This window comes from Quercus lobata, chromosome 11 (genome assembly GCF_001633185.2).
Source record: "Quercus lobata isolate SW786 chromosome 11, ValleyOak3.0 Primary Assembly, whole genome shotgun sequence".
Lineage (NCBI taxonomy): Eukaryota > Viridiplantae > Streptophyta > Magnoliopsida > Fagales > Fagaceae > Quercus > Quercus lobata.
In genome coordinates, this window is record NC_044914.1 from 43028398 (window position 1) to 43050305 (window position 21908).

The 21908-nt window shown below is 37.1% G+C and overlaps 1 protein-coding gene across 1 annotated transcript; it reads right to left on the bottom strand.

Moving 5' to 3' along the window:
• Positions 1-363: 363 nt before the first annotated feature.
• On the bottom strand, positions 364-20718 carry LOC115968585 (phosphatidylinositol 4-kinase alpha 1). Its single transcript, XM_031088007.1, has 26 exons — positions 19485-20718; positions 18250-18591; positions 17980-18141; positions 16197-16367; positions 15867-16025; positions 15639-15766; positions 15146-15452; positions 14198-14366; positions 13775-13992; positions 13067-13225; positions 12802-12984; positions 11407-11934; positions 10947-11306; positions 8885-9099; positions 8040-8223; positions 7721-7857; positions 7437-7590; positions 7077-7343; positions 6385-6462; positions 5392-5436; positions 4103-4272; positions 3828-4023; positions 3262-3402; positions 1612-1820; positions 1220-1381; positions 364-1075 (listed from the first exon to the last, which is right to left on the bottom strand). The coding sequence occupies exons 1-26, from the start codon at positions 20499-20501 to the stop codon at positions 817-819; spliced, it is 6120 nt and encodes a 2039-aa protein (XP_030943867.1). The 5' UTR covers positions 20502-20718; the 3' UTR covers positions 364-816.
• Between the last annotated feature and the right edge of the window lie 1190 nt (positions 20719-21908).

The following is a 21908-nucleotide window of genomic DNA, read 5'->3' on the forward strand; positions in this document are numbered from 1 at the left end:
TTTTTAAGAACAGAACTTAGGTATAAATATAATGTAACATGTACCTAAATTTTTCCCTTACTATATTTACATAATTTGCTTTAAATAAAAAAAATATATAGTTTCAAATTCCTAAATACCTGCAACTTTATCAAACTTGTACAGTTGATCCTTTATGCACATTTTTCCCCCTCACAAAATGACGCTATAACTTTTATTTTATGTAAAAAAAGACAAGGACAGCTGGACAGGGTAGTCAATTTCATTTTATGTTAATAGAACCCAATAAGTTACATATAAATAGACTGAATGTAATTTAAAACAAAAACAAAAACCAATATATTTCACTTAAATCTTAAAAGAGGCTATGGAGACAGTGAAAAGTAGGCACCAAAGAATCATTTTTCTAATTAACAGTATAGACTAAAAACACGAAGAAAATAAAAAGTTCCTGCTCAATGTCTCTACAAAGTACAAACCAAAAAATAAAAATTACATTACAAGAAAACAAGCAGCACAGACGTTTAAACAAGTCCATCCTATTGTCCATCTGCTTCAAACATTTTTGTTTGCCAATCAACAGAATAAATTTTGCTAATTTCATTAATAAATATCAACTACAAACTATATTTTTACAAACCTTGGGAGGAATCCCACCTCTAGGTTACAAAGAACTCAATTCAGTGTCTGCCGTTTTTTTTTTTTTTTTTTTTTTTGGTACTGTACTCACCTCAACGCTACGAAAGTGGGCATCCCCCAGGAAAAATCGCTACTATATGACAATAAATATGATAGAATTACAAGCAAACATGTACAAGTGAGTCAAACTCCAGAAATCTACTTCTCGATACCCTGTTGCAGATATTGTATTAAGTCATAGCCTGCAGTTGTCCACTTGTTGTAAGCATCTGTACACACACGGATCATGAAGTTGGCTGCCTCGCGCTCACTCATCTCAGGATGAAATCTCTTGCGAAGGTTTCCAATGGGATCACCCCTGCTAAAGCAAGGTAACCCGCTATCCAGCATTAACATCACTGTGTTTATAATCCCATCCATATATCGGCGGGCAGCAAGGTACCCCTTCACGCATAAACTGTGGGCATATGATGGAAAGCACAATGCATAGTTTGGATCAAAACAACAACAAATTGCTTATGTTCGATCTAGAAAATAAGTTCATTCATGAACAGTGATATGAGAGAGACAGAGAGAGAGTAAACAAACACGTTTTCACTACCTTACAAATAGGTTCCAAGTTTCACTCTTCATAGTCCCGGATGGGTCTAGTAATTGCGTCATCTCATGGCTCAGCTTAAAGTGTGCACTTTCAAAACGCATATTTCCACCCGGCGAAGTTTCCAATATGAAACCAAAATCGATATGAACAAGCCTCCCCACACTGCATTGACATGTACATCAGCATTGGTTGTATTTCTACACTATATACTTCATTATTTTGGAAAGACCTTCATATGGTTTTCAAGAAAACTATATAGGTAACAAGATCAAGCAAGAAAATACCGAGTTTAGGTTTGTCATGTTGCACAGAGAGATAAATCAAACTAAATTACGTTATTATCACAAATCACAATTTACACTAAAAAAATCAGGTCAAAAGAATAGGCATACTTGTCAAAAAGAAGATTCCCATTGTGCCTATCCTTTGGTTGAAGTAAAAGGCTGGCAACTGCATAACCAGCGCTGCTAATGATAAAGTTCTCACGGGCAGCTTCAAAACTAGAAGAGCCAACAGGCCCATAGTCTTGTTGAAAAATCTCATACAAACCACCATCGGTGGTTTCACCCATTTGACTTCTGCTCCGTGTATTAGGCACAACCTGCAAGATAAGAAGATAATATTTAAAGAATGAAGCCTACACCTACAGTTATAGTCAGTCTCTTTAAGCTGAAAGAGAAGATTCAAAGAAAAACCCATAAGAGTAAAGTGCAATATTGTAAAAATCTTGTGGAACTGGTGAAACGTTTCATCTTTATAAAATGCAAATTGCCAAGGTTAAAACATTTCCCAAATATAAAATGCAATGCAAAATACAAACTGCCAAGGTATTTACATCAATATTATTTCTTTCCAATTTAATTCTAATATTAATTTACTTCCTGGAACATATGCTACCTTGAGACACAAGAATTGACAACTAGCGCAACAGGCAGATTGAAACATATTTCAGGCTTCAAGTCTAGATTTGTGATTAATAATGACACGCAAACCCAGATATTGAAACCCAAATGAAGTATGAAACCTGGCAGCAAGCAGACACAAATAAACTATGTTTTTAAATCCTAAATAGCCCCACAAAATCAGTGAATACTATATCAAATGACAATTGATTCATATGGATGGAAGTATTTGAAGAGGACTTGAATTTGAATTTTTTGTTTAAAAGATTTAAACAAAGTATGAAAGGACAAATTTTTTTTCTATGGACAAAATTTAGTTATGGATGGATTTAAGCTTTGTTAATATGTAAATTTGAAATAACAAGTTTTTTCATTGGAGAGCAAAATCTTCAATGCTAGAAATTGTCTTCAAATCCCTTGATTTTAAATCCTCAAATCCAAATGCAACCTAAGTGAAATTCAGTGCCACTAGAAAGGCCAATTGGTCCATGCAAAATGCAGAAATGAGTAATAGGACCACATACTAAACCTGAATCCCCCACAGGAAGCCCATGATACAAACACAGTGGCTGATCTAACTGGCAGCCTCAACTAAAAGTCAATTTTATTTATAATTTAAAGCTTCTCTTTTGTTGTTTCTATATTTTATTGTCATAAAAAAAATTCAGGTAAAGAGGATTTTTGCCTCTTTTGCTTTAACTCTGTACAAGAAATTAAAAACTCAAATGAAAATCTGGCAAATCTGACATTCAATTTCTGCCATGTTCATTCAACTAGTAAATCCTAAATAAGACCTTAAAAAATTATAAATAAATAAAAAGCACCATGATATCCAAATCTTCTTCCCTATTCTCTTCATTTTCATACATCTGAACCTAACAATTCAAAAAAATTATAATAAAGAATGAGGTAATCTGCCACTTTCTAATTCACGTGTAAATTATTAAGGAAACAATTAAAGAGTGCATGAAATTGCAAAATTCAGTATCCAAAGTTTTAATTTGGCAATTGTGCATGTAACATTCCAGCACAAAAACTACAAGCGCCAAATGTGTACAGTGTACCACATGCACAATATGCTTGCACTCAAGGCAAAACCCTTCAAAATAGATAGTAAGAGATTATAAAAAAGGAGGTCACCTCAATTATGCCTCTCTCCGGGCCAGTTGGGAGAACACCATAAGGGAACAGATACAGGTTAATTCCAACTGCTTCAAATATGTCTCTAAGTAGTGCTATCACTTGAAGAGCAAGAACATCCTGTCGACAATCATCTCCAACCTGGAATAAGAGGTTTCAGTTATGCCACATATGACAACAACTCTACACTAAGAATTTAGATTAGTTTTCAGATACATATGATTCGAATACAAGTGATTAAACCTAATAAGTTGATGAGGATCTCTTAAAGCTAACCCAATTTAATAGGGGTTGACACTTAATTAGGTTAAGCATAGATATAGAAGGCATATTAAATTTGAAATTGTTTTTTTTTATAAGGTAAAAAAGTCACCCCGAGTTAATGTAATCTGTAACAAGAAATGCATTAAAGACCATAATGATAAGTACTAACCAGGAAAAAAAAGGCCAGTAAACTTGAGAGGTTTAATTGTTTAAATTTGCAATAATTGGTTAAATTTTGAATAGGCATTCAAGATCATAATTGCTGGGTTCTACTCAGCGATCAATGACGAGAACAAGCTTACCTTGAAAATGCAAGCTTGAGGCTTTATATCATTGTGGTCCCCATCCCGATCTACCACATTAAATGTAATCATAATTGGGACTTTTGCTGCCGATTGTAAGGGTATTCCACTATCCACCCGAATACCCCTGACAAGCTTGTTAGGGGCAGTAGGTAAATAGAGGTCTTCTCCCTCCAGTTCAATTTTCTCCAACTCCCTGTTGTAGAAAGTTAAGCATCAACTTCAACTGCAAGATGCAATACAATGAGCTTAAGATTCACAAATAAGACGCATACCTACGGATACCAGCTCGGCGCTCTTCCTTAGCAAGTGGAAAAAGCACACCAGAAATTGATGTAACTTTATCAAAGAAATCAAATTCTCTGTTAAACAAATCATGTGCCTTGGGAGTAAAACCATCAATAATGCGATCTTTAACCACTGGCAACAGTGCTTGAAAGCCATTCTGAAATAACAACACGTACAAGTTTTGCAACATTTAGCAACGGGAACTTGGGGGGGGGGGGTAAAAAGTCAAATCCCAGCCATAAAATTGAAAATTCTTTGTACAAATATGATAAAATGCAGTCTTGCAAACACATCTTAGCTTGTAAGCATACATAGAAGAGGTCATATGCATATTACGAAAATTTTAATCGCCAAAACCGGACTACTCTATTTTTTTCATACCATAACCTTTGCCCAGCACAACACCACAACATATTGTACCTAACTTGCAATTGAATATCCAAGGCTTCCAAAAGTGAAATATTAGCCCTACAGTAAAACACTTTCATCCAACACTCAATATCTACTTGTGAAGAAGTTGGTAAGAAAACAAACAAACAATAGTACTAAGCAAATCCAAGGATGTGGGTACTCATGAAATACATTGATCAGAGTTGACAGTAATAGCAATTCACAATGTCAAATATATCAGTAACGCGAATGCAATTGGTGTCGGCATAATTATCGTAATAGTAACTGCCAGTGGGAGCATGTGTAACTTACCAATAAAAATAAATAGCAACTGATCTTATTAAACGTAAGCACATTATACAATTTCCACAATGCACACAAGAAACAGATTATCACCAGCAAAATAGATACTTTGACTCATCAGACACTAGAAAAAGAAAGAAAAAAAAAAATCAAAGTTTAGCTTTGCAAATGAACAATAACCTAGCTTCTTTCAACGGTTTGTGCTAAAAATATAACCCCATTAATAAATATTTTTCATGTAAAGTAAGATTTCTATTATTTGGGATTTGAACAGACAATAAAGAAATGAGTATTTAATAATTGTTTTTATTAAAATAAATGTTAGTTATGTACTAATATGTTCCAAATTCTTTTATATATACCTTTCCATTTCTGTTTACTATGCCAGGTAAACCAAACAGTTGCAGCACACACTAGTTTGTGTGTGTAAATTCGGACTCAATATAAAACAACATTTTAGCTGAATCACATTGACGACAATAATTTCAATTAGCAGCTTCCTTGGCTTTGAGAAAAATTTGTATCAAGAATAAAATGGTCATGTGATAATTTACATGAATACTAAACACCCACACACACATACCTTTCCAGAGACAGCATCTTTCCCCGATTCTGGTACCGCCTCACCCTGCCATTCTTAAACTTAGTGCCAATCAAATAGAAACCAATATAGATTTACAGGAAAGCTGATGCTGTCCACAGTAACTAAAGGTTGCTGGAACTGATTTAGAGCATATAAAAACAGGAGAATAGAAAGAGTAGATGAACAAACAAACCCAAAATAGGGTTGTAGAGAATTATTCTCTAAAATAGATATATTAATTGGTAAAAATATTATTTACATTAGCCATACTCAAGTTTCCCTAGAGAATTATTCTCTAGTGACAGCTTGCAAAAATAAAGTCTCCCTAGTTACAAGATCATGCAGTCAAAAGGTCACATAAGACTGTTGACTTCAAATTATGACTTATTGACTGACTTAAATTATACACAAACTACAACATAAAGCACTAAATAATAATCTAACCAGACTTCAAGAAATATTAAAGGCATCTTTGGAAAATCATATCTAGCTGGCTGCATCAAAAGCACTCAAAAAGTACATTATATTTTACTGAGACAGAGCACTGGCCCATCAAGGTTGCTTAAGTTTCATCCCTTTCTACATATAACAGATATATTATTTATAGATATGAATTTCTTGAATAAGTCTATGAAGGATTAGTATTAATAATTCAAATTTTTCTTGAATTAGTAAAGTTAAATATCTATATCTTTGCTTAATTTTGTATGATGAATAATATTTATGCATATGAGCCAAAGAAATTCTTTATTTTCTAATAAAAAGAAGTCTCAGATTTATAAATGTCACTCAAATATCTATCATAAAAGAGATGCTTAACTTATTGAATTGCCTAAATTGGGATTTGTGACAAGGGTTCACAATTATAATGTAAATATGGAGTGAGGCGCAATTAACCTTGATCAATGCTGCCATGCCTTATCCCAATCAATTAACAAATACTTGAAACAGTTAACTACAGATGCATTAATCACAGTTGGAAATTTTCCATACCTGTAGATGCCAGATCAGAATATGAGCAAATATGTCACTCCTTTGAGTTGCTCTAAGCAAATATCCTTCAACTAACTTCTGCAAAATAATGAAGTAAATATAAGCTAAAATAAGAAATTCACAGTTTCTTTTATGGGTAAATAAATTCATTAAAAACAATCAAATAGAAGGCCTACCCTAATACATGGGAGGTACAAAAAGACAGCCAAAAAAAGAATTAAGACATTCACAAATAGTGATATGAGGTATGCATAATGACATTATTGGGCTTGCTGCTCAAACAAACTTGTGCTTGCAAGAAAAGTGGCTTCAATTAGGCTGGGAAAGTACAGTTTGGTAGGTAAAGGGGAAAAATTAACAATAAAACAATACTACACAAAAAGTTAAAACTAAAATATTTGCTTTTGTTACTATCGTTATTGGTTCTGCATAATGTAAATCAATTCAGATGAACATAATTTTAAGTTTGATGTGGCAAATCTTCCATATAACATAAAGACCACTTATCAGGACAGATTAGACAGATAAACCTGTTCAGCATTTAAACACCAGATTCTAGCATCAAAATTCCCATGGCAGGGTTCAACTCACCAGTCACATGCTATTAATGCACAAAATGAGAAACTATCCATGCATTCCCACCTCCACCCAACAGAAAACGAAACTATGAAAGCCTTTATTAAATAACTAACCTCTTCATCATATCGCAGAGCCTGCACAAGCTGTGGCATGAAGAAGGTTACTCGTTCAGGAGGATAGGACTCCAGTACCCTAAGAACATATGCCATAACACGTGGATGACCCTTATAAGCAGGAGTGAGGAACTCAAGAGCTTGCGTAATTGAACAGGCAGCCCAGTGTGGCAATTGTTGCAGAAGTACAGAATTCTCATCAACTGCCTTTGGGGTGACAAAATATGGTAATGCCTCAGGAATGCAACGGATGTCCAATATATGTGTCTGCCCAAAAAAAAACCCTTAAATTAAGTGACAAGGGGAACATGGCCTTGCATCACCAAGGGATTCATGACAATGCAGTGCCAATAAAAATACCTGAGCTAGCTGAGTTATTTCAGCCTTCAAATATGTGTTTGATGGGAACCTTGAGCCCAAGGAAAAGGCAATCCGAGGATCTACAGAGAAAGCTGTCCTAGCGTATTCAATCCATTTCTCCGAGCTAATTTTAGGCCGGGAAGATGTACTTTCCCTAAATATTTCATGGAAATAAAAAATGAAAATATTTAATCCACAGATTGAATCACCTGCTTAAAAGAACCACCCCCCTTCCCCCAAAAAAAATAATAATAATAATATTCTCCAGTATAATAAAAGACTACTTTGAGTTAAGGGGTTGAGCCCAAACTTCTAGCCTCTCAGCCTCATGCTGGCATAGCAGTATAAGCAGCTGCTTTCGTTTTTCTCTTCCCACTGCATAGTTCTCCATCTGGCCCCACACAGGGTGATGTTGACCATTCTGCCAAAACCAATTTAAATGTAAGGATACATTGCACATAGAACTTGCACAATTGACAGCAGGAAATATATTAAAGAAGAATGTCCATTAACTATAGGACATGTTTTTTTAAGGATGAAGATCCATGTCTCAAACTCCTCAGTGGCTGTAGATTTCATGTGCTGCAAAGATAATCATCTTACCACATCAACCAATAAACTTCCATTTTCTCGTCCCCGTGCTTTAGAATCAGATTGAAGAGTATCAACTTGCTCATTTGACAGGTAGTGCACAAATACAGAGACAGATTGAGCCTCACTCTGAGTGAAATTCATGTTGTTCATGTCATACCATTCAGGCTCATAAGCAAACCAGCCCAAAGAGGCCCTGTAACATACACCAAGGAAAACAATCAAAATCCTAAAAATAAATATGCTTGATGAAGTTAACTTGAATATTGAAGCTTGACAGAAAATCTGCTCTTGTGCAACACTCTGCCAAGACAATTTGTCAAGTGTCCAAATTCCAAACACGGTGTTAAATTTTTTTTTTTTTTTGGGATAAATCAAACACGGTAATAATCTGTTGTAAACCTCAATATCATCAGTGGGCAGACAAAAAAGACAAAATAAAGGTATCTAAATTGCAAAATCGATATTATCAAATATTTCATTCTCATGCTCGTAACCAATTCTCTCATTATAGACCATCAGCAATATATATGAAAAAAATCGATAGATTATTTTCCAAAATTGTGACCAAAATTCAATAATCCTGCTAACTAGAACTTGCATTGACTATTGAACCCACACGCCCCCTCCTTTTCAAAATAAAAATAAAAATAAAAAGATGAAGCTAACTATCCTTATTGTATTGCTAATATTTGGGAAAATGCAATAATTATAGAGTTCAAGTCTTATATATTCATAACTTCATATACAAGCATCAAAATCGAAGACCTTGTTACATGTTTATAGGATGCACTTCATGCCATTGACAAATCCAGAAGAAGAGAGACAAAGAAAACTAAAAGGCCAATTGCCATCACCTATAAATCCGGTCCTCCAGTAGCTGAAGCCCTGTCTTAAAATTTTGCAGATTTCCCTGGGACTGGCATGAGCAGAACTTTAGCCCAAGAAGCATGACAGTGAAAAAAGTACCAGTGGCTGCAGGATGGCTTGAAAAGTTCCAAGGGAGTTTTGTGGTCCCTTGTAACATCCGACCAACGAGCAAGAGTTGCTCAACACTATTTTGTCGAATTACCTACACAACCAAAACATTATAAAGGACCATAGGGCATCTCACGAAACAGGAAATATATATAAATCTCAATTATTAATTTAAAGATGAAGCAACTAGTATAAAAATAGATGAGTAAGAAGATGCCCCACATAATTTGGCCAACCATTTTTTAAATTTGTATGTACCAAATGATGATTAAAAAACAGCTTCAGTGGTTGTCTTGGCATTATCATAAGAAAAAGATTCAGTGATTAGTAGTCCCTCATGACATATTTTAAGCTTAGAACAAAGTTAAAAGTGTCATGCCCTCTTCAAGTGTATGAAACATTCTCTTCAAGATTTCAAATTTCCAGTTGCATGATATATCCAAATGAACCCATATATTATGGTCACTATGCTTATAGACAGCAAATTTATACAAATCCAAACGATTTGAATTTGCTGAATTCAATATCCTTTAACTATTATGGAGGCACTAAGGTCCTAAGATATTAACCAAGATACCAGCGGTCCAAAAATGCTAAAAACTCTGAATTGAAATCAAAAGAAGGCAAATGAGCTTGCTTCACGCCTTATGGAGTGAAGTGGTTTTTGATGTTTAGTTTGCAGTGGGTGATGCCAAGGACGGTTGTTTCTCTTCTTTTTGCATGGGAGAATTTTCTGGGGTTACACTATTCTTCGGTCTAGAATATGGTGCCAGCCTGTTTGATGTGGTTGATTTGGAAGGAACGTAATACCCACAATTTTGGGGATGTTGAGAAATCTGCTGATTTTTTGAAGTGTTTGCTAGTTGGGACTTTTTTGGGTGGTCTCGTATTTGGGGTTTTACACAATGGATTTCCGTTTTTGATTTCATGCAATCTGTTTTTGTTTCTGTTTGATTGTTTGTATTTGTTCCTAGTACTCTATTCATCATTGTGAACATGTTGTACTTTTTTTTAAGTAAAATATCTATTACCTATCCCAAAAAAAAAAAAAATGAGCTTGCTTCCATTCGAACAGTGTCCCACAAGCTGTGGCATAAGTTGAATTACCGAATATTTTTTGCCTTCAAAGTTACGCAAGTTCCTCTCTCCCCAAACAGACCACAAAACAACAAGGAATAGCCTCCAAATTTGTGATTGTCTTTTTACAACATAATCCTGTCCAGCTAGATAGTGAATCAGGTACCCGCTTAGGCATCACCCAACACACACCAAAGAGGCTAAGTATGAAATTCCATAGCCTTCTAGGCTTCTAGCTATAGTACAATGTAGAAAGATGTGGTCTATAGTCTCCCCATCGGACTGGTACATGCTACATCAATCTGGAATTATAAGACCCCTTTTCCTCAGGTTGTCAAATTTTCACCTTCACTGTAAACCAAATAAAGAAGCCAACATGAGGATGACATTTAACACAGCACCCTCCAAGGAACATACCTGTGTCCCCCACTTTTCAAAGCTTTAGTACTAACTTTAAAACCTTGAGATTTGGACAGAGTCCAAGTCATCCTATCCTCCTGGAATGGACTTACCTTGGTAGCATACAAATTCTTCAAGAATGAGTCCATATATTCTAATTCCCAATCATGTATTGCCCGAACAAAGGGTTCCGATGAATGCACCCATTCGACACATTAATACTGTTAGCCAACTTTGCCTCTTTATTTTGTCAATTAGATTAAAGGCTCCAAAAGTTCTTTTGTAAATAAATGACCAGAGGTTTCATGAAAAAGGACAAGACAATAAATACACAACACTAAATTGTAAACTAAATGCACCATACCAACTAATGTGTGCACTCCATTTCATACTCAACAATGAACAGTTGTGACAATATATGAGTGAGTGAGACATATGTGATAAAAAAAATTAATAATTTCTAACCTCAAAGCGATCAATAAAAAATCCAAGCCATAGTCTATGAGCCATTATTTGCTCAACAGGATCAGTTTCGGGCTGCATTTCAGGCTCTCCAGGGGCAAGGTGAGGCCTTAATTTTGCAGAAGGCCCTGAAAACCTTGCTTCAGATGCAAAAAGACCTCGCTTTGTATCAATTGTCCATAACCATGCATCAACAAGCTCAGCAAGTACAAGAGGTCCCAATTGAGGTGCAGCAGAAACTAACCAGGTCCAAATGAAAACACCAGTTTCCATAGCATCAGGGGTACAAATATAAGCCGGACACCAACAAAGAAGACGCAGAAGTTGTGAAAAGCCCTCTAAATTTGATTTTGAATCAGAACCCTGGCCAGATTAAAGATTTCAGAAAAAAGGGAACATGGTCTCATAGAAGATTCTTCCATACTGTGAAAATACTGAAATGAAAATTGAAAATACTTTTTACCAGATTTGACAGCAGTAATGCAGTGGCCTGAGAACAAGTTTCACGAAATTGTGACTTGTCCATTTCCCCACCTTTCTCTGCAATGTTGACAAACTGTTGAAGTAAACGCACAAACTTTGTAAGCAACATCCCATTAAATAAATCATCCTCGGCCTGTGACTGTTGAGGAAACGCCCCAGATATCAACCGTTGAAGGCCCCCAAGCCCAAAGCCTGTTGAAGCACCGGATTGAAATCCACCAATGCTATTATACAACCTTCTCATACCAGCAATTTCTCCAGCATGGTTGCATTTCACTGTTGCACTGACTATACCAGTACTGAGTACCTCCAGATTAAAGGCTTCTGTTAATTTTAAGTTCGTTCCTGATGCTGCAGCTGCAGCAGCCATGACCGCCGGAATATTTGCTGTTTGTATGCCTGCCCAGTAATCATTTTTACCAGTTCCAATCCTTATCTCAGATAAAAGAGAAACCACATCAGTTGTATGCTGTGCTCTTTGCCATGTGTTTGCCTTACAAAGCTTTTCCTGAATTAGACAAACAAAAGTCACTAAAAAAAATTTTGAAAAAGTAGTCTCCTATTACAAGTAGTGGACTAAGTTGTAGTAACAGAAATAATAAAAGGATGTTAATTAGACCCCGAAAGTAATTAGAATGGTTCCATTCATTTTTGGCATGGAGTCTGATCTTGAACCATTTTAAAAAATAGGAGATTAAAATTATATGTGACATAGAATCATTGAAACTTTTTAAAATATGTTATAATGATGATCACCATTCTCAGACCATCCATCGAGTAACATACAAAATATGAATTGCGCCACTCAGAAAATGGAGGATAGCCAAACAGACCCAAAAGGTTTTTAATAAAATGAGGCACCTAATTCAATTCCAAAATGCCATAATAATTGACTGAAAATCCGTGTTAGAATAATGGTTAAATGATTATGTTCACACTTTCACGTCAACTTAAGCTTTTGGGACAAGTAGTAATTTGTTATGGTATCAGAACAAGCAGTCTAGAGTTCAAATCCTATTTTCACTCTAACTCCCATTCGAAAGTAAAAAATTCCACATGTTGGGCCCCATCTAGTGAGGAGGAGTGTTAGAATAACGGTTAAGTGATTGAATTCACAATTTCCAATCAACTATCTTTCGGAACCAATGGCAGTTTATGAATGCATAAGACAGCTTCCAATAAAAAAAAAAACATAAATACAACACACACACAAAGAAGACTAATCAAACAAATTATGCATAAAAGAAAATGAGATTACATCTCAACTTCAAAATGAAATTTTTTTAATTTTTATTGAAAAGAGTAACTCCATTGGGTAAATATCAAAAGACCAAACTGCAACCATCCAAGAGCAAGAATGGGTGTATTTACAAACCTGTAGAAGACCCTGGCTAGTGCAAGGAGCATATGAAAGTGATTTGATAATCCATTCCCGAACAACCTTTTGGTACAAAGAACGAATTGCCACCATCCAAGCAGGATCGTTGACAACAGCAGAAGGTGACTCATTATGAATTGAAAACATAAGTGAATCTAGGCAAGATGAATTCCATAGAACCTGTATTCATGTAGCTCCATTTGTTAAAGAAAACAACAACCCATAGTTATATATGAGAATAGCATTACAAATAAGACTTTACCTGTGGAAACTTATCCCTAAGCTGAGTCAAAAGGTTCACAGAGATATCTCGTATGTGTTCCTCCCTTCGGGACATACTCTTGATGAGAAAACAGGTATGAGCAACAAGAGTTGAGTCTCTGACCTCAGCTTCATCGCCTGTATCAGATATTCGATCTTCCTGAACCAAGACCAAAGGAACAGTGATGTTCACAATTCATATATATATATATATATAGAGAGAGAAAGAGAGCAGTAAATTAACATTGTAGTAGGAAAAGAAAAAGATACAGTACAGTTATACTGTTTGTTACCATCATCTAAGAGTTTTTTTTTCCCCCAAGTTTTGGCCCCAAAAAGAGGGAGAACAGAAGATTCAAACTAGTGACCTACGTTTCATAAGAGGTGGTCTCCAACTGATTGTGCTACCCATTGACCTTATCTAAGATAGCATGTCTTTACCATCCCATTTAGATGGGCTGAGGTTTAATTTGTTGCCTTCAAAACTATAGAATTTAATTTGACAAACCCCCCTAAACTATACAGGGTTTAGTCGAAGAAGGGTTCAAGAATGTCCCCAGCAATTTTAAAACCAGGTGTTTAGTTCAAAACACAGCAAAAGTGTACACCCAAGGTGTAAAGCTGAAGGCAAATTTGTCTTTACTTTTATAATTTTGATGTATCTAAAAGGGAAAATGCTTCAAAATTTCTATGAAAAACACAGACATACCAGCCACAGCACAGCTGTTTCAAAAGCCCTGTGGACAATTGCTGTCAAACACTGAAAGACAGCTGGCAGAAGATTTTGAGTTTTTAGGTATTCAAAGACACAACTGAAGGCACTTCTAGAAGCAGTCACAGTAGTGCCACCATTAAGGATGCCACCATTGCTGCTGAAGCGTATAATCTCCAGAAAAGCTACAGCGAGAAGATAGGTAGCCTTTACGCCTGTAAAGTGAACAAATAAACAATGTTCCAGACATCAAACGGGGTATATTGGATTGAAGTTCTTTGGAGATAATGAATTTAACTAAACAAAATCCGAATGACAAATTTCCTCAATAACAATAGCAATGTAGTGTCAATTTGTGAACAGTGAATGAATAGAGGGAATTGCATTTCATTCAAGAATATACTGAGGAATTTATCTGACCTGAAATTGTGCTCGTTGCTGCAACATCAACTCGACCTCCTAGAGCCGCACAAAGAGCAGTTCTCTGGGTCAGAGCAGCTTTCTCGTTGCCACTCCCTCGACGACTGTCTGCGTTGTGAAGAGCATTGAGCTCCAACTCATCTTCAAGCCATTTCACTGAGCTAACAACCTAAAGAGAAATACATTCTCACATAAAACTACAAATATAGACATGTTTTATGAAAATAATTTTTTTTTTTTAAAGGAAAATAAAAGAGAGAGAGAGAGAGAGAGAGAGAGAATAGAATGCCACTTTCTAGGACAATGTTAATAAATACAGTTTGAGTTTATATTGGCAGACTAAGAAATAAATATAGTTGAGTGTCTATAGTCAAGGTAAGTAGAATCTTAACTAGTGCAGAACTCTAATATAACTATCTTAAATTGAACCCAACAAAATAAATGTCCCATTACCTAATTTTGGCCCCAACAAGGAGCCAAAGAGGAAGGGGTGAGCACTATCCAATCCTAACCTTAGACTATCATTAAATGAAGTGTCTACACTCAACGGCCAAACAAAACATGAAATGTGATCAGTCGGCATACAACTCATCATTGAGGCATCAATGCCCACCCAAAACATGCATGCAAGAAAAAGTCAGCCTACCAATGCAAGGCAACATCATTGCAATCATTTACATGCACTCATAAAAATAAAAATAAAATAAAATAAAAATTCACATATTCATATGTGCAAGTAAAATTAAGAATCCAAAAAAGAAAATGACATAATTACTCCAGAACAGCAACCTAACAAAGCGATTCCTAGTGGCAACAAAACATGCAGTTAGATAAAGAAGTAACAGAATAACTCCTACAAAACCAAAGCAAACAAACAAAAGATGCTAATAATTACTGGTATGAAGAGCAAACAAGCATCACATAAAAAACCCTTCAGAATCAACATACTAGTGGAGGAGTCCCCTGAGCAATTCGCTGTACAGCAGAAGACCACTGTGTATTCCACATGTATGGTCCACCCACAGCTTGAAGAGCAATAGCACCCATGCTTCCCACGCTATTCAGTGTACTGGATACTGACTTTGTTGGTAGTTGAATCTTCTGTATGGGAGGTGCTAAGCCAAAAAGGGCAACATAAAACCACAAGTTGCGATATAACTTCAAAAGTGAAGGTTCCACATCTACAGTAGGATCAAAGTCAGAACATATTTCAGCAACAGCAGGAAGCAGAGGCCCCAGAAAATCTGCTCCACTCCTGCAACAGTAGCATCAGCTATGAAGTCTCCAACATAAATGCAACCATTAAAATCAGGCAGTTGAAATAAGTACTATATAACTAAAGCCTCCAGAAGACCTGCACAGATTGTCAAAATTAAAATGGGAAATAGAAGCGCCATCATTCAAGCAATCAGCATGAATGTAATTACAAACAGAGATCTACCTTCCACTTTTGGATTCAGCAGCCAGGCCTACATCTGAGCACAAAGATAGCAGACGATGACGATAGTCTGAACGCAATTTTGGACTCGTAAGACCACTAGCAACCAAAAGAAATCCTGCAGGAAGAGTCTATAACGTGATTGAACCAGTGAGCATCCATTTGAGAAAATAAAATAGTCAAGCAACTTAAAAGTATCAAGCACAGTTCAATTTATTAGACAATAAGTACCTCAACACGCTCTGTAGTGGCTTCGGGTGCCACTGTTTTGCTTTCGGCAGATCCTAGACTTGAAAGTTTACCTAAGTAACTTCTTGTCAACAGAACTACCGTTTCTCGATATGACTTCTCAAACCCTAGACTTGCAATGCGAGATACAGCATCAAGAAGCTGCAGTAAGTTTAGCGATAGAAAAGTTACAAAATCAAGCCACCAATTCCAATAGAGCAACAGCTAATTGATAAATGTTATAGTGACCAATACTAAACCAAAAAAAAGAAAGATAAAAAGATGTAAAATTCACATCAGAAGATACATGCTCTGAAGACAAAGATTCCATACTCGGAGTCGCAATAAACTAGGAGTTGAAGCATCACCCTCTTCTAAGCTTTCAACGAAAAGTGGTAATATCATGTCCACCACTTCGGACTTCTTGACTGCCACATTCAAGTCAGCTAATAGTCGTATAACATTAAGCTGCACAATAGGAACTGCCTGTTTCTCTTTATCACCCTGAAATTGGTAAAGATTAAAGACATGCAGTGAAATTAAAGTATAACCAATAATATTAAATAAGCAAGAAGATCTCAAAAACATCGAATAAGATAGGACACAACAACTCTGTTTCTTTGTCTTTCTTTTCTTTTATTTTTGGCTATATAAAAAAGGGTGGAGGGCCAGGTGTTTGCCTTTTGCATTCTTTCAATCAAGAATCATTGGGTAGATGGCTTTGGTGTTTTGCCAAGGAAAAAGATGCCCTTTGGAGAAGAGTTATTGCTACCAAGTATGGCGTTGAGCGGGGTGGCTGGTCCTCAAGGAGTTTGCCTTTGGAAACATATTCAGAGGGGTCAGAATCGGTTCTCTGGATCTATTTGCTTTGAGCTTGGACTGGGTACAAATGTTCAGTTTTGGCATGATAGATGGTGCAGGGATAGGGACCTCAAAGATATGTTCCCACGGCTGTATACTTTTGTTCAGAGAAAGGATGCTGCAGTAGCAGATTTACTAAGTTGGAGGGTGGACCAGAATGTATGGGACGTTTCCTTTTATAAAGCCATGCATGACTGGGAGCAAGGAGTAATGAGTAATGACCAGTTTCCTTTCTCTCATTTACTCTATAAAGTTTCGTCTGGGAGAAGATAATATCTATTGGAACCCAACAAAGAGCAAGATTTTTGAAGTTAAATCATTCTATAAAGTGTTTCATGGGGAAGGTGCAGCTGAGCTCTCATGGAAGAGTATTTGGAAGGTAAAAACTCCATCAAAGTAGCTTTTTTTGTCAGGTCAGCTGCTTCGGGGAAGATTCTCCCTAGGGAAAATTTACAATGGCAAGGTGTCATCCTAGTTAATTGGTGTTGTATGTGTAAGAAAGATCAGGACTCCGTCAACCATTTACTGTTACATTGCTCTATGGCCAGAGAACTTTGGGCACTAGCTCTTTCTTTATTTGGCATTCATTGGGTTATGCCAAAGAGGGTGGTGGATTTTTGGCAGGGGAGGTTTGATAGACATCATAATGGAGACAATTGGAATGCAATCCCTCTGTGTAATGGGTATAATTTGGTGGGAAAGGAATGGCCAGACATTTGAAGACACTGAATGAACTATGCTGGCGGTGAAACTGGTTTTTTTTTGCGAACCTTATATGAGTGGATGGCTACTATGAGTGCTCATTCATTATCTAGTTTGCTAGAACTTTTAGATTTTTGTACCTTTATGTAACATTGATATGCAACCAGTACACTTCCTGTGTACTGGTGTCATCTATTTTTTGTCACTAAAAAATTAATTATCGAAAAAAAAAAATTTAAAAAAAGGTGTGGGGCCACCAGCAGGACCCAACAGATTTTGTTGATAAAACAGTCTTTGACCTGATAGGAAGGTACAGATACTGCTAATATTATTAGCTTCTCACTCCAAAATAACCACAATATCAGTTTCACCAACAGTAACCACATGGGGGACAAAAGGTTCAAGCAATCCCAAGGCCAGACTCAAAACAGCCCAAAAACCAATAACATAATAAATCTAATAAACATTCCAAATCCAAACTACAAACACAAGCATAATCATCCCTACATATACGCATTATGGGTCTGCCACAGTCATCAGATATAAGACCAACCTGTTCCTCATAATCATTTCGTTCACGTATACTCGTAGCCAATCCCATGATATATGTGTCAACAGGAGCCCGCTCCTTGGTCCAGCATGATTCAATTATTTGACAACTAGTCTTCATGACACTCTGAAACATGGCTCCCTGGCTGCTGCCCCAAGTATCAGCCTGTTACAATTACATTGTACAAAAATACAATAAAAATAGTAACAAAAAAATTACCACCATTGCACACCAATTGCTAAGCAAAATCTAAACACAACCAAACAAATATACCTGTGCACAAACAGCCAGCGCAATGGGTTTAAGGCGGATGAGCAAAACACGTAGTGGCTGACCTCCTCGAGCAACGGCAACTTGTGCAACCCCAGCTAGCAAAGAACCAAAGAGTTCTTCACAAACTCTCAACTTCCTCCAGACAGACAACAAACATGCTTCAGCAGCATCAATCAACAACGCAACTGCCTCATGCACCAACCTTTTGGTGGATTTCCCATCAGAATCAAAGACTGCAACGCTCTTAATTTGCAACTTCGCAGCAGCCTCATAAACTGCCAATTTTGTATTGATTCTGGCCTTTAAAACTGCCCCTTGTTCATTCCAATCCCGCTTCCTAATCTGCCCATATATAAGCCAACAATAAAACCATCTTCCCTTCTCTTTTTAACTATCACAGTTTATAATTTCTTTTCCCAAATGACTTGACTAGCTACACCTACATTACATAACAATTAAAAAACACAACGCAAATTTCAAAGATTTCAAAATTTTAACATTTAAACATAAACCCCATTACCTTCAGAAATCCAAATTTCAAATTTTTTGTCAATTGACGATCACACTAGCTATACCTACAGACACCTACATTACATAACAATTAACAAACACAATGCAAATTTCAAAACATTCCAAAATTGTAACACCCACACAAAAGCCCCATTTCCTAAAGAAACACCAAATTTCTAATTTATTTTTCCCAGTTTACTATCACACTAGCTATACCTCAGACACCTCCATTACATTACAATTAACAAACACAATGCAAATTTCAAAACACTCCAAAATTGTAAAACCTACACGTAAACCCCCATTACCTTTATAAAGACCAAATTTCTAATTTTTTTCCCCCAATTGATAGGTATACCTACAGACACCTACATTATATAAAATTAACAAACACAATGCAAATTTCAAAGATTTCAAAATTGTAACATTTATTCATAAACCCCATTACCTTCAGAAAAACCAAATTTCGAATTTTTTGTCAATTGACTAGAACATTATCTATACCTACAGATACCTACATTACATAACAATTAACAAACACAACTTAAATTTCAAAAACTGTAACGTTTAAACATAAACCCCATTACCTTTAGAAAACCAAATTTTGAATCTTTTTATTCTCAATTGACTATCACCACTAGCTATACCTACAAAAACCTACATTACATAACGATTAACAAAAACAATGCCAAAATTCCAAAATTTTCAAATATGTAACGTTTTACCTTTAGAAAAACTGACAAAGATTGAAGCTGCTTCTTGGTGATCAACCTCACCTGCTCCAAAACCCTGGTATCAACATGTACCTTATCCAAAATGTGTGCAATCAATTTGAAAGCAATCTCTTGCTTCTCCAAGCTTTCAACTGACTCGTCCTCGAACGAAACCACTTGTTGCCTAAACACAGCAGCTCCACCTCCACCTCCACCTCCATCATTGAACCCAAAATTCAAACCCAACTGATCAACACCACTCTTCCACAAAATGCTGCTACCACCATTCATCACCAACGATCCTTTCGACGACGTAGCACTCGTCACCTCATCACCGACCCTCGAGCTCGACGAGCCAGACAAGTGGCTAACCTCATTCCCCGGGCTCGTACTCTCATTCTGTTGGTAATGATGGTTCGCGTTCGCACTCAAAGGCGAGCTCTGCGCCGACGAGGCCGCGGAATTATTCGCCGGAGCATGGTCTCTCGGAGTCCCCGGCGCCGCCGCTATAGCCACCTGATCGATCAGGCACGTGACGAGCCTATCAGCGTCGGAATTCGAAATCGGCAAGAAATTCTGCGACAGGGCGGTAAGAAAAACCCTAGAGATCGCGGAATTCTCGCCAATCGAGCACAAAACGACGTCGCCGGAGAAATCCGCGATCTCGGCAGCGAAATCGGGAGACGAATCGGCCGCTTTCGACACATATCTCAAGAAATCGGCGAAGAAAGAACCGATCGAGTCCGTATTATACGACTGCGGCCAAAACGACGGCGAAAACGAAGCCGGAACAGCCCGGAGGAGCCCGAGCGCGACCGATTTAGGGCGGGGGTCCGACAAATCGGAGCATTTGGAGAGGAAGCGAGCGACGGCGAGAATGGCATTGAGCTGAGTGCGAGAGACCCGAGGAGGAGATCCGGATAAGAGCGAATCGGGTTGCGGACACCCGTTGCAAATCCACGACAACTTGTCGGAGAATTGGGTCGGATTTTGCGCCACCAAATCGCATAGCTCCGTCATAGCCTCCATTTTCGAAGATCGAATCCAAAAGACTCAACAACCCAAAAAAAAAAAAAAAATGAAATGAATATAAATTTAGGGTTTCCACATTGGTTTTTTCTAAATTCGGTTATTTCATATTTTTGGCATTTTGGTTTGGTTTGCTCTGTGCTTTATATTGGTTCGGTTTTGCTTTTGTACGTTTTATCAGTGAAAGTTTTTTTTGGATTTTTTTAGATTCTGTTTTTGGTTTGAGTTTCTTGGATTCTTTTTTTTTTTCTTTTTTTTTTTTAATTAATTTGATTTGGTTTGCTGCTTTCTGTGTCGTTGTCGTTGTCTTTGTCTGTTCTCTGTGAAAGTAACTAAATTTAATTTGATCCGTCGTCGTTTTGGGACCAGTCACGTGATATTGACCGAATGATCTGTACCAGTGCTGTTGCTACTCATAAGTCATAAGTATTGGTAGATGGAATGGTTGGGAGTTTCCTGGGGTCCAATATTTGACTTTCTAAGAGCATACATAACAGTGGAGCTAAATTTTTAGCAATTTAACTCCATCAAAAGTTACTTTATCTATTTTATCTACACAGATACTGCAGCAGTGGATCTATTTTAGCTTTCAGCATAATAAAATAATATAAACATCACAATAAAATATTATAACTACTACAATAAAATAATATATTCTACTACCAAAAAAATATTACACCACCAACCTCAACCACCTCTACCATCAACCACAGACAACCACCACCAACAACACCACCACCACCACCACCACCACTACCGGCAGTCCACAGCATTAAAAAAAAAACCGCAACGAGCACAAGTCCACTGCCACAAACACAAACACACCCACAACAGATCAGAAAACATAAACACAAACCCACATCGGCACTGGGCCTTGCAGAGAGAGGGTGGAGCTCGGTCGGCGCTGGGTTGGGCTTCGATCGGCGATCGGCGTTGGGCAGCGAGGAGTGGTCGGCGCTGGGTTGGGCTTCGATCGGCGATCGACGTTGGGCAGCGAGGAGTGGTCGACGTTGGGCTGGGCTTCGATCGGCGATCAGCGCTGGGCAGCAAGGAGTGGTCGGCGCTGGGATGAACTTCGATCGGCGATCGGCGCTGGGCAGTGAGGAGTGGTCGGCGTTGGGCTTTGGAGCAACGGACTGAGGTCGGTTTGATTAAAATGGAGGACTGGAAGAGGAAGAAAGAGGAAGAAAGAAGAGACACCGGAGAGAGAGAAAGAAAAAGAAAAAGGAAAAAATAATTTTTTAATAAAAGAGGAGAGAGGAATTTAATAAAATAATATTTTTTCTTTTAGATGTTATGAACAGTACACATCTATTTATAGATGTGCACTGTAGCAATGGAGCTAAATTTTTTAGATTTAGCTCCACTGCTGCAGCAAGGTTTTTGGGTTTGAGAAGCTAAATTTTA

What these genes read in the sequence shown, in the direction of transcription:
- LOC115968585 (XM_031088007.1), bottom strand. Translation starts at nt 20,501, where the DNA reads ATGGAGGCTATGACGGAGCTATGCGATTTGGTGGCGCAAAATCCGACC. An exon ending in AAACAGCTGTGCTGTGGCTG is followed by an intron (nt 13,226 to 13,774) that starts GTATGTCTGTGT and finishes GTCTTGGTTCAG; the next exon opens with GAAGATCGAATATCTGATAC. An exon ending in AAGATGCTGTCTCTGGAAAG is followed by an intron (nt 4,273 to 5,391) that starts GTATGTGTGTGT and finishes TTGTTATTTCAG; the next exon opens with AATGGCTTTCAAGCACTGTT.